The sequence below is a fragment of the Poromitra crassiceps genome (genome assembly GCF_964638095.1).
Source record: "Poromitra crassiceps genome assembly, chromosome: 12".
NCBI classification, from domain to species: domain Eukaryota; kingdom Metazoa; phylum Chordata; class Actinopteri; order Beryciformes; family Melamphaidae; genus Poromitra; species Poromitra crassiceps.
In genome coordinates, this window is record NC_139632.1 from 8,201,424 (window position 1) to 8,213,670 (window position 12,247).

The window sequence follows — 12,247 nt, forward strand, 5'->3', positions numbered from 1 at the left end:
GTTCCCCTTTTTGTGACAGGACAAATAAATCGTAATAATCATTACAAAAAAAAGAGTTATCTATCCATTTCCTTTTTCTTTTTTGATCAAGTTTTCTTCCGACCCCTAAACCCCCCCCCCGCGCCGTTTTCTCGGCCAATCCCTACCTGCTGTCCCGCTCATTGCTCCACCCCCTCTGCCGATCTGTGGTCGTCTGAGTTGTAGACGAGCACATGCTTCCTCAGATACATGTGCAGTCACCACCACCACCAGCCACCCCCCGAAAATGAGTCCAGGACTGAATCGAGGTCTGTACTCGAGTACTACAACAACACTGTTTGGAGGTACAACAAGGATGGAGAGAGAAAGAGCACACAAGAATAAGAAAGGCAGATGCTCAGGAGGAGTGCTCTGAATCTCGTACATGTCCTTAGGTGCAGGAGACGACTGAAGTGTTTGCTGTGTTGTTACACACCTCACCTTCTTCTCCCTCCTCCTCTCTCTCCACCTGAGTCTGCTGGATTGGAGATACTCTGGTCCATATTTATGAAAAGGTCTTGGAATGGGAGTGCTGATTTGTGGCGGGTTTGTCTTTTAAGCAGCAGTGGAGTTCACTCGGTCACGTGACATGATCTTACATCAGTACTCCTATTCTTAGAGGTGGCATATAGGCCTCGAGGTACTTACGTCTAGATAGTACGCCTTCCTTCCCTCCTCCTTCAACTTCTTCCTCTGCCTTCTTCTATTTTCTGTTTCTCTTCTGTTCCCTCACGTCTTTCCCCTCTACCTCATCTGCCCTCTTCTGTCCTCTCACGTCTTTCCCCTCTACCTCATCTGTCCTCTTCTGTCCTCTCACGTCTTTCCCCTCTACCTCATCTGCCCTCTTCTGTCCTCTCACGTCTTTCCCCTCTACCTCATCTGCCCTCTTCTGTCCTCTCACGTCTTTCCCCTCTACCTCATCTGCCCTCCAGTGTTTCCCATACATAAAGGAATTTGTGGCGGGCCGCCACAATAATATTTGGACCGCCACAATAAGATGTTTTTTTTTTTTTTTTTTTTACAGTGCACCTGAACGCAACATGCAAGATATCCGCTGAATAAGTGTCCAATAAATGTTCATGTCATTCTGGCCAATACTTCTGTTATAGCATTTCAGTCTGGAATATGGAATATCTTTCAATAATCTATGATTTAGCTGCTAAATTGTCAAATACCACCATCTGCTCGCTACCCAGGCACTTATGTATGTACTTAACCTAACTAACTTAACCTAACTAACTATCCGGTGTGCACAACACTGTCAGCCTAAACTCCGGCTGACACCCCAAAAACCTACAATCCGCTACAGAAAAATGTATATTGTTTGTTTATTAACTGGCCCCTCGCCTTCTATCATTTCACGAAAGTGGCAAAGCAAGTTGAGTATCCCTGACCTATAGGGAGAAATTTAGTTTGTCATTGTAAACCCACAGCACAGTAATGATGACATGTTCTTCATAGATCTAGCCTTTTAATTTTGCTCTTAAGCTTTCTCAAAGTACACCAAATTCATGCATTTTACTTTAAAATGTTTAAAAAAAATCTTGCCGGGGGGCATGCCCCCGCACCCCCCTAGGGGGTCTGCGGTCCCCCACCACAAATTCTCAAAATCCTGTGGGAAACACTGGCCCTCTTCTGTCCTCTCACCAGTGTTGGGAGTAACTAGTTACTAAGTAACTAGTTACTGTAACTTAACTACTTTTTTCAGTAACTAGTAATCTAACTAATTACTTTTTCAAATTCAGTAACTCAGTTACAGTTACTAAAATAGTAACTGGGCTAGTTACTAGTTACTTTAGGACATGAAAATAACGGACAACTTCAGAGGATTACCCAGTTTCTGATCCTCAGACCTAGTCCGGGGAGAGAGCTGCAGCCAGAGCCCCAGAGGCTAAGGACCTTGATAGGCTATAAGCCTCCCCAATAAGCGAATGTTCAATGCCACACTGTGGCACAGCAACACTAACATAATGTGTGCATTAATAACAATCGAAGCAGACTTTTAAAAGTAACGCAAAAGTTACTTTCCCTAGTAACTAATTACTTTGAAGTAACTGGTAACTTTAAAGTAATTAAATTACCTTTTGAGAGAAGTAACTAGTAACTGTAACTAATTACCAATTTTCAGTAACTTTCCCAACACTGCCTCTCACGTCTTTCCCCTCTACCTCATCTGCCCTCTTCTGTTCTCTCACGTCTTTCCCCTCTACCTCATCTGTCCTCTTCTGTTCTCTCACGTCCTTTCCCCTCTACCTCATCTGTCCTCTTCTGTTCTCTCACATCTTTCCTCTCTACCTCATCTGCCCTCTTCTGTCCTCTTTTCTCCCTCCTTCTCCTCCAGGCCCTCTCCCTCTGTCCTCCCTCTCCCTCTGTCCTCCCTCTCTCTCTCTCTCTCAGGCAGTGGTTCCCATCCTCTCACCCAGAAAATCAGCATAAAATCGTCCTAACTGTGGCGGATCACAGGGTAGGGTGAAGGGGGGTTGGGGGTGTGGAGTATAGAGCTGAGAGCTTACCGCTCTTTTCAAGATGGGGCCCGTGAAATTATCCAATAGGATTATGTAAGGCATCCTTGATTCTGTCCGCTGCATCCTGTCATCCGTATGTCCACTGTGTGTGTCTCTCTGTCTGGCGTCCAGTGTTGTTAGTCATGAAGCTACTGTAAGTGTCTTCTTGCATGTCCTCCTTCCTAAAGTGCAGGTGATCTCCCCGGTGTTGGCTATTCATAAATAACTACGCAGGTTATTAGGCATATAGGCCATGTTGAAATGGTTATAAAGAAGGTTTTTGAACGAAGGGGTCTACATCAAACATCTCGCATGGTTTACGCCTGTTCAAAATGTGGGTGTTGTTTTCCCCAGGATTGAAATATGTTGAATATCATCATCAGGCTTGATAACAGTTTCACTCTGGTTCAACCAGCCAACTTTGTTTGGAGGCAGATGGTGAGTTGGCCCAGAAGCCTGGAGGCTCATGGTCTGCCATGACCGTGAACTTGGCGTGTCTCTTCAACTCCTTGCTGTTCCTGCTGAGGTCACAGGGTGACCTCACAGCCGTGGCAGCCATGTTTACCAGAGACCCCTGTGTTCAGGCTTTGGCTGGGTGGCCGCTTCCTTTCACCTACATGCTAGGCTAAGCCTAAGGGAAGCCAGGCTTACTTTCCAACTACATGCTAGGCTAAGCCTAAGAGAAGCCAGGCTTACTTTTCAGGGAGATGATTGGCTGTTTGGAGGTGATCATTTGCATATAAATTAGCTCCAATAATTACACACTAGATTTAACAGTAGACAGGCAGCTTTTTAAGGCAAATTAAATTGTAATTTTTGCCAATTTACTACTTGGAATTAGTCTAGTTTTATTTGCCAATTCTGTCTTTGGTTAACATTGCCTATATAGTATTGGCCTAATATCATCCCTCCAGCCATAAGACAACAATTAAGAAGCCTTTGTAATACTCTTTGTTTTAATTAGCCCATTTTGTATGACATATTAGAAGCATTTCATAAATAGTACATTCCTTTGAAGATGACTAAATAAGAATGAAGATCCCTTCTGTCCCATAGGTGCAGTCATAGTTTACTGCCAAGACAAATACAATGATCACAAACGCAGGCCGCCCCCGTTACCATTAGAAACCTTCTTCGCTGAACTTACATTTATCCATAATAACCAGACTAGGATATCAATAAATGAGCGAATTAACTTGAGTGTGTGGATATGATTTTCTCAAACATGCATGATGTGTTGTATAATAGAGCCTATCATATCTACATGCAGGATATAGATTTGCATATTTAGAGCACATAGAGCCTAGACACTCTTGTCTCTCACTGTGTATGCTACTCTGTGTGTGTGTGTGTGTGTGTGTGTGTGTGTGTGTGTGTGTGTGTGTGTGGTGTGTGAGCATACAGTAAGTGTGTGTGTGTGCGTGTGTGTGTGCCGTGTGTGTGTGTGCGTGTGTGCGTGTGTGTGTGTGTGTGCACGTGCACGCGCGTGTATGTGTGCGCGTATGTGTGCGTGCGCCGACTCCCAGCAGCCACCTTGCCCCCTCCCCTCTCATGAATATGTATGTGTTCTGAGGCAGCTAGCGAAGACGCTGTGTTTCTCACCCGCTGATTAATGCTGTCTGTCAATTACCTCTAGATCCAGCCGTGCTGTGGAGCTTCCCCCAGGACCACACACACCAGGTTGGAACACACTCCTCTTTTTCATTCTCTCTCTCTGTCTCTCTCTCCATCTCTCTCTCTCTCTGGCTCTCTCCCTTCTATCTGTCTCTCTCTCTCTCTCTCTCTCATTTCTGTCTGTCTCTCTCTCCTCCTCTCTGTTTCTCTCTCTCTCCTCTCTGTCTTCCTCTCACCTGTTCACTGTTACAGGCAACCTCCACCTCCTCCCTCTTCCCTCTCCCTCCCTTTCCTCATGCCCTCACTCACCCTGCCATCCTGTGGTACTCCCCCCATCACCAACAACACCCCCACCACCACACCCACCACTCTCCTCCTCCTCTTCCTCCTCTCTTCTTCCTCCCCTCTCCACTCTCTCTCTCTCTCTCTCTCTCTCTCTCTCTCTCTCTCTCTCTCTATCGCTGTCTCACTGGTAATGTAAGGCAGTGAGCAGGTCTTCAATAACTGACGAATCAGTAATTATCATGCAACCGTGACAGGAATGCACCCCTCTGTCCCCCCCCCCCCTCCTCTCTGTTTCTTTCTCTCTCTCATTATCTGCTTATCTCTCTCTTTTACATTCTCCCCCTGCTTCCTTTTGTTTCACGTGTGCAGCATTATCGTGCTCGTTTTCAGCCTAAAAGCCCGTTTTGAACGATGGTTCTGGCACACTATTACTGTATATGTTCACTCTTTCCAACACCAGTCCGAGGTAAAGTATCGCAATGTTAACGCACACCTCAGCATCTCTCCGTGGTTCAAATATTGCCTTCTGGGTGAGGACATTTTGGCAAATCACAAGCACGCACGTAACGTGTGCAAATATATTTTTGGATGAATATAAAAGTGGTTTTAAGTTTCCCCCGTATTTAAAAGGCCCGCTCTTTAGCCTCAGGAAGAAACACACACACGCCACCAAATCCTCTGGGTGTCTCATGTTGTCTCTCATGGACTTCATCCCTAGAGAATGACAGTAGTGTGTACTTCTGTCCAACTTGATCAAAACCATCACACAAACATATAACTTGTATTTATATCCAACTGTATCGTATAATAATGTGTATTTATATCCATCTATATCGTGCACATCTCTCTGCAAATAGATTAGGACGAATCATTCTCCTGTCGTCGCTCCGGCATGTGATGGGTGACTCCTGCTCTCTGTTGCTGTGGCGTCTCAGGCAGTGTGTGTGTAGTAGTGGTTTGTTGTTGTGGCGTCTCAGGCAGTGTGTGTGTTGTAGTGGTTTGTTGTTGTGGACGGTGTCTCAGGCAGTGTGTGTGTTGTAGTGGTTGTTGTGGTGTCTCAGGCAGTGTGTGTGTTGTAGTGGTTGTTGTGGAGTCTCAGGCAGTGTGTGTGTTGTAGTGGTTTGTTGTTGTGGTGTCTCAGGCAGTGTGTGTGTTGTAGTGGTTTGTTGTTGTGGTGTCTCAGGCAGTGTGTGTGTTGTAGTGGTTTGTTGTTGTGGTGTCTCAGGCAGTGTGTGTGTTGTAGTGGTTTGTTGTTGTGGTGTCTCAGGCAGTGTGTGTGTTGTAGTGGTTTGTTGTTGTGGTGTCTCAGGCAGTGTGTGTGTTGTAGTGGTTTGTTGTTGTGGCGTCTCAGGCAGTGTGTGTGTTGTAGTGGTTTGTTGTTGTGGACGGTGTCTCAGGCAGTGTGTGTGTTGTAGTGGTTGTTGTGGTGTCTCAGGCAGTGTGTGTGTTGTAGTGGTTGTTGTGGAGTCTCAGGCAGTGTGTGTGTTGTAGTGGTTTGTTGTTGTGGTGTCTCAGGCAGTGTGTGTGTTGTAGTGGTTTGTTGTTGTGGTGTCTCAGGCAGTGTGTGTGTTGTAGTGGTTTGTTGTTGTGGTGTCTCAGGCAGTGTGTGTGTTGTAGTGGTTTGTTGTTGTGGACGGTGTCTCAGGCAGTGTGTGTGTTGTAGTGGTTTGTTGTTGTGGACGGTGTCTCAGGCAGTGTGTGTGTTGTAGTGGTTTGTTGTTGTGGACGGTGTCTCAGGCAGTGTGTGTGTTGTAGTGGTTTGTTGTTGTGGTGTCTCAGGCAGTGTGTGTGTTGTAGTGGTTTGTTGTTGTGGACGGTGTCTCAGGCAGTGTGTGTGTTGTAGTGGTTGTTGTGGTGTCTCAGGCAGTGTGTGTGTTGTAGTGGTTGTTGTGGAGTCTCAGGCAGTGTGTGTGTTGTAGTGGTTTGTTGTTGTGGTGTCTCAGGCAGTGTGTGTGTTGTAGTGGTTTGTTGTTGTGGTGTCTCAGGCAGTGTGTGTGTTGTAGTGGTTTGTTGTTGTGGTGTCTCAGGCAGTGTGTGTGTTGTAGGGGTTGTTGTGGTGTCTCAGGCAGTGTGTGTGTTGTAGTGGTTTGTTGTTGTGGTGTCTCAGGCAGTGTGTGTGTTGTAGTGGTTTGTTGTTGTGGTGTCTCAGACAGTGTGTGTGTTGTAGTGGTTTGTTGTTGTGGTGTCTCAGGCAGTGTGTGTGTTGTAGTGGTTGTTGTGGTGTCTCAGGCAGTGTGTGTGTTGTAGTGGTTTGTTGTTGTGGCGTCTCAGGCAGTGTGTGTGTTGTAGTGGTTTGTTGTTGTGGTGTCTCAGGCAGTGTGTGTGTTGTAGTGGTTTGTTGTGGCGTCTCAGGCAGTGTGTGTGTTGTAGTGGTTTGTTGTGGCGTCTCAGGCAGTGTGTTGTTGTAGTGGTTTGTTGCGGTGTCACAGACTAGTCGACGGTCAAAAGCACTAGTCCACACTGTGCGTCATCGTAGTCAACTAATCGCTCCGGCTCCCCTGTTGTTTTAGGAATAAACATTAATTAATTAATTAATTAATGAATTAATTAATTGAACATAGATTTGTTTGAACAATCATTTTCTACATTATATCTATACATGTTAAATAAAGAGAATTTAAAGCCCTCCTCCAGTGTATTGAGTCATTTTCAAGATATATCATGTGTTGCTGGGTCCTGCCCTGCTCTGTTGATTAGCCACAGTGTTCGCCAGTGTATTTTGTTGACAAATCACCTTATTTAGGTCTCAAAGTCCTCAAAATAAACTGCTGGTAAAAACGGGTGATGACGTCAGACATTGTAGTGGTCTGACGACTGACGTATGATATTCAGATAATACATTACAGTTACGGTAAATAGCTGGCGTTAGCCTCTGGCATTAGCTAGCTGTTAGCTGTGAGCTACGTTAGTGACGTGGGTGCAAAATGCCACTGAATGACCAGTTTGATATAACTGTTAACCAGTTTGAGTCACGCTCTTTCCATAAAGCCCACCAGCTCTGATGTATGTTGGCTCATGGCAGACTGTCATGGCGGCGACCGTTTCGGGTATTTCCGCTCTGGGCGCAGACAAAGAGTTGAGCAAAGAGAGAACAGACATATAGAGAACAGCGCTGCAGTCATTATGCTAAAGTGGAATAATGGGTGGAACAAGCTATTAGCTTCGGTTCGTATCAATTTAAGTTCTTTAACGCAAATGATGACGTGCGTTGATACAGCGCGCGCACATGTACGTTTTCATAGAACATAAACGGTTGCACAGGTAGGAACCCTGACCGAAGTGGGGGTTGAACTCTTTAGAGAGGGAAAGACTCCCATGTTGTTACCTGAGTCAAACAGTGGGTATCTCCAGCTCAGACAGGAAGCTGGGCTTTCGCGGCTCATTTGTAAACAGTCTCTCAGAGCCAATCGAGGACTGTGCTATTTCACATGATCCCAAGGTTGGTCCCGCCTACATTAGTTGTTGGAGAAAAATATAAGTTCCATTGCCATTTCCTAATCAATAAGCTATAATTGCATACACATAATTAATGCTATAAACGATGACATGACATACACATTATGACATGACATCTGACATATAGATTCACCCATGACATCTCACAAATGCATATTTGCACTATGCAGAGACACATAACTAGCTTATCAAGCAGGAGATTTCTCCCCTTTGCTCTGGCCTTCAGAAACTCAGCATGACAATGGCCATGAGACAGGAACACTTGCTGATACAGACAGGAGCCTGCACGGCACACACCCCCCCCTCTCTGCCTTTTCCTCCTCTGCCTATAAATCTATGTTACACTGTCGGCCATAGGGCTGAATATTTGACTCTGTATGACATATCAGAATTGTGTACATTGAGGTTCAGCCCTCTGTCAATATACATGTATTGCAGAGAATGTAAGCTATTAAATATACTTTTGTGTTAAACAGTCCTGGACTCAAGGCTCAATTCATTTGGTATTAGATAAGCTGTGATATACATTTACATATACATTTAAGCGGATGTATAGAATTCTATTCTCTATCAATTTGATACAGCGCGCGCACATGTACGTTTTCATAGAACATAAACGGTTGCACAGGTAGGAACCCTGACCGAAGTGGGGGTTGAACTCTTTAGAGAGGGAAAGACTCCCATGTTGTTACCTGAGTCAAACAGTGGGTATCTCCAGCTCAGACAGGAAGCTGGGCTTTCGCGGCTCATTTGTAAACAGTCTCTCAGAGCCAATCGAGGACTGTGCTATTTCACATGATCCCAAGGTTGGTCCCGCCTACATTAGTTAAAGTCAAAAATGTATTGTTTTTATTGGCCGAAAAAAATATCCCGTGACTATTCGATGAGTTGACTAGTCGACTACGTTTTGGGAGTAATCGATGACGCAGGACACAACACAGGTCCTGAAGCGAAGCGCCGGGCAGCAGAGCGCAGCAGCCCGTGACTGCGAGAAGGCAAGAAATGGACAAATGAATAAAGTAGAGAGAGCGCTGTATATGTGCGTAGGCTAAACCATCTCTCCACTGAGTTGAAACAGCTCCGCGGCCCTCTATCATCCACTTTGAGGAATCAACGGGTTAGTATAGGAAAAGACGCTTCAGGGGATGTCTGCCTGCCCCACAAGAACCAGAGCACGCTACGCTACGCTAGCATCAGTGGAAGAGAGACAGAGAGTGAGCGAGCGAACAAGTGCGTGGAGCGACAATTACAGCCTTCAACAGAGAGAGGGCGACGAAGAGGGGAGGTGGAAGGAAAGCTACAGTAGCAAGAAGAACATCTGAAATAGAAAAACAAAAAAGCTATGATATGATGCGTGATGATGCAACACGTTGGATGTGGTGAGATGGATGGACCTGCCTCATCCCCTTCTTCTCTCCCAAGTGTTTTCTTCACAACACCCCTCACCATTCTCTCATTCTGCTGTGGAGCAGATTGTTTGTGTGGATAAGATGGCTCTTAAGATGGCTAGTTAGCTCTTAAGATGGCTAGTTAGCCCTTAAGATGGCTAGTTAGCGTTCTGTGTATAGAAGGATTGGCCCTTTCCCCCGTATACATAAAGGCTGTATTCACGGGCCTCATTACCAGGATTAGGGCTCCTTTGTGGGCTGGGGGCTGGGGTCCTCCGTAGCCACAGTCCCTCTGTCTCTCTTACCACTTTCAGACAGACACGGTTCTGGTTCCGTTCTGGAGTCTCGGAACCTTGGTGCTTTCTGGCGAACCAGCCCGCGTTCACACCAGTTTAAGCGGAACCAAAGTGGGAGGACATTTTTCGGTAGTCCTTCTTCAGTTTTTTAAGTTGATTCATTATTTGGTCTGGCGTTCGAGTAAACCCAGCCTTGGCCATCTCTTCTGCAAGTTCGCCATACGACTTGCTCTTTCTTGTACTGCTTTCTAGCTTTTCTTGAAATTCGGTAGATGCCCAAATCACCTCAGCAGACCACTGCAAATTATGTTTCTCCATGTTGTCGCTGCCTTCTTCTCCTTCCTGCTCGGTTTCACAGCCTAGAATGAGACACGCCCACTGATGATGTCACGGTTCCCAAGGAAAAACCAACTATCTTTTGGTTCCGAGAACCAACTTTTCAGGTTCCGAACCAATTCTTTTTTCGGGTCTGAACGCGCCGGCCGGTTCAAATTTGGGTTCGGGAACCAGAACCGGCACGGAGCCCTGCCGGTGTGAAAGCCCTATCTGTGGCCCGGGCTGGCCTCCTCTGTAGCCTGTCTGTGGCCCGGGCTGGCCTCCTCTGTAGCCTGTCTGTGGCCCGGGCTGGCCTCCTCTGTAGCCTGTCTGTGGCCCGGGCTGGCCTCCTCTGTAGCCTGTCTGTGGCCCGGGCTGGCCTCCTCTGTAGCCTGTCTGTGGCCCGGGCTGGACTCCTCTGTAGCCTGTCTGTGGCCCGGGCTGGCCTCCTCTGTAGCCTGTCTGTGGCCCAGGCTGGCCTCCTCTGTAGCCTGTCTGTGGCCCGGGCTGGCCTCCTCTGTAGCCTGTCTGTGGCCCGGGCTGGACTCCTCTGTAGCCTGTCTGTGGCCCGGGCTGGCCTCCTCTGTAGCCTGTCTGTGGCCCGGGCTGGCCTCCTCTGTAGCCTGTCTGTGGCCCGGGCTGGCCTCCTCTGTAGCCTGTCTGTGGCCCGGGCTGGCCAGCATATGGCAGCAGCAGCCAACAGTCTCCACAGAGCGGCTCACATCTCACAGCAAGGCCTCCTTTTGTTTAGGCTGTTATTGTTGCTCAGCGCAATGACATTTGTAGGCCGTAGGATCGGGGTGGAGGGGTTAGTCTACCCCAGGGGAGAGGGAGAGAGAGAGGGAGGAGAGAAGGAGGAGAGGGGAGGGGTTAGTCTACCCCAGGGGAGAGGGGAGAGAAGGAGGCAGGGGAGGGGAGGGGTTAGTCTACCCCAGGGGAGAGGGAGAGAGAGGGGGAGAGAGGGAGGAGAGGGGAGGGGAGGGGTTAGTCTACCGCAGGGGAGAGGGAGAGAGAAAGAGGGGGAGAGAAGGAGAGAGGGGAGGGGTTAGTCTACCCCAGGGGAGAGGGAGAGAGAGAGAGGGGGAGAGAGGAGAGGGGAGGGGTTAGTCTACCCCAGGGGAGAGGGAGAGAGAGAGAGGGGGAGAGAAGGAGGGAGGAGAGGGGAGGGGTTAGTCTACCCCAGGGGAGAGGGAGAGAGAGAGGGAGAGAGAAGGAGGCAGGGGAGGGGTTAGTCTACCCCAGGGGAGAGGGAGAGAGAGGGGGAGAGGAGAGGGGAGGGGTTAGTCTACCCCAGGGGAGAGGGGAGAGAGAGGGGGAGAGAAGGAGAGAGGAGAGGGGAGGGGTTAGTCTACCCCAGGGGAGAGGGAGAGAGAGGGGGAGAGAAGGAGGCAGGGGAGGAGAGGAGATGAGAGGGGAGGGGTTAGTCTACCCCAGGGGAGAGGGGGAGAGAAGGAGGGAGGAGAGGGGTTAGTCTACTCCAGGGGAGAGGGAGAGAAGGAGGCAGGGGAGGAGAGCGGAGGGTTTAGTCTACCCCAGGGGAGAGGGAGAGAGAGAGGGGGAAGAAGGAGGCAGGGGAGGGGTTAGTTTACCCCAGGGGAGAGGGGAGAGAGAGGGGGAGAGAAGGAGGAGAGGGGAGGGGAGGGGTTAGTCTGCCCCAGGGGAGAGGGAGAGAGAGGGGGAGAGAAGGAGGAGAGGGGAGGGGAGGGGAGGGGTTAGTCTACCCCAGGGGAGAGGGGAGAGAGAGGGGGAGAGAAGGAGGAGAGGGGAGGGGAGGGGTTAGTCTACCCCAGGGAGAGGGAGAGAGAGGGGAGAGAAGGAGGCAGGGGAGGAGAGTGGAGGGGTTAGTCTACCCCAGGGGAGAGGGAGAGAGAAGGAGGCAGGGGGGAGAGTGGAGGGGTTAGTCTACCCCAGGGGAGAGGGAGAGAGAGGGGGAGAGAAGGAGGCAGGGGAGGAGAGTGGAGGGGTTAGTCTACCCCAGGGGAGAGGGAGAGAGAAGGAGGCAGGGGGGAGAGGGGGAGGCGAAGACAGACATGCAGACAGACAGGCGTGTGGATTATGGAAATATGAATTGATTTTTGTTCTGTTCTGTGGTAGAATAGAAGCTCAAAGGAGAACAGACTGCAGGCTGGCTGGCACGCTGGGGTGGTGCTGGGGAAATATGAAGTGAGAGGTGCTCGCTCCCTCTCTCTCTCTCTCTGTGTCTCTCTCTCCCTCTCTCTCTTTCTCTCTCTCTGTGTCTCTCTCTCCCTCTCTCTCTCCCTCTCTCTCTTTCTCTCTCTCTCCGTTTTCCCTCGTGTCCCCCCACGCCCGCACCCCCTTCCTCCCTCAGCCCTGCTGATACTCTTGATGCCCTGGTCATCCGCAGATGCCA

The 12,247-nt window shown here is 48.8% G+C and overlaps 1 protein-coding gene across 1 annotated transcript in view; it reads left to right on the top strand.

Annotated features, from left to right (window-relative positions):
- Positions 1–12,247, top strand: part of LOC310787018 (uncharacterized protein) — a gene marked incomplete at both ends in the record, with an annotated part of 71,117 nt that overhangs the window by 36,117 nt on the left and 22,753 nt on the right. Inside the window, one exon of the mRNA XM_083648340.1 lies at positions 4,159–4,202. Within this exon, the coding sequence (XP_083504466.1) occupies positions 4,159–4,202 (44 nt within the window). The remainder of the gene's footprint in view (positions 1–4,158; positions 4,203–12,247) is intronic.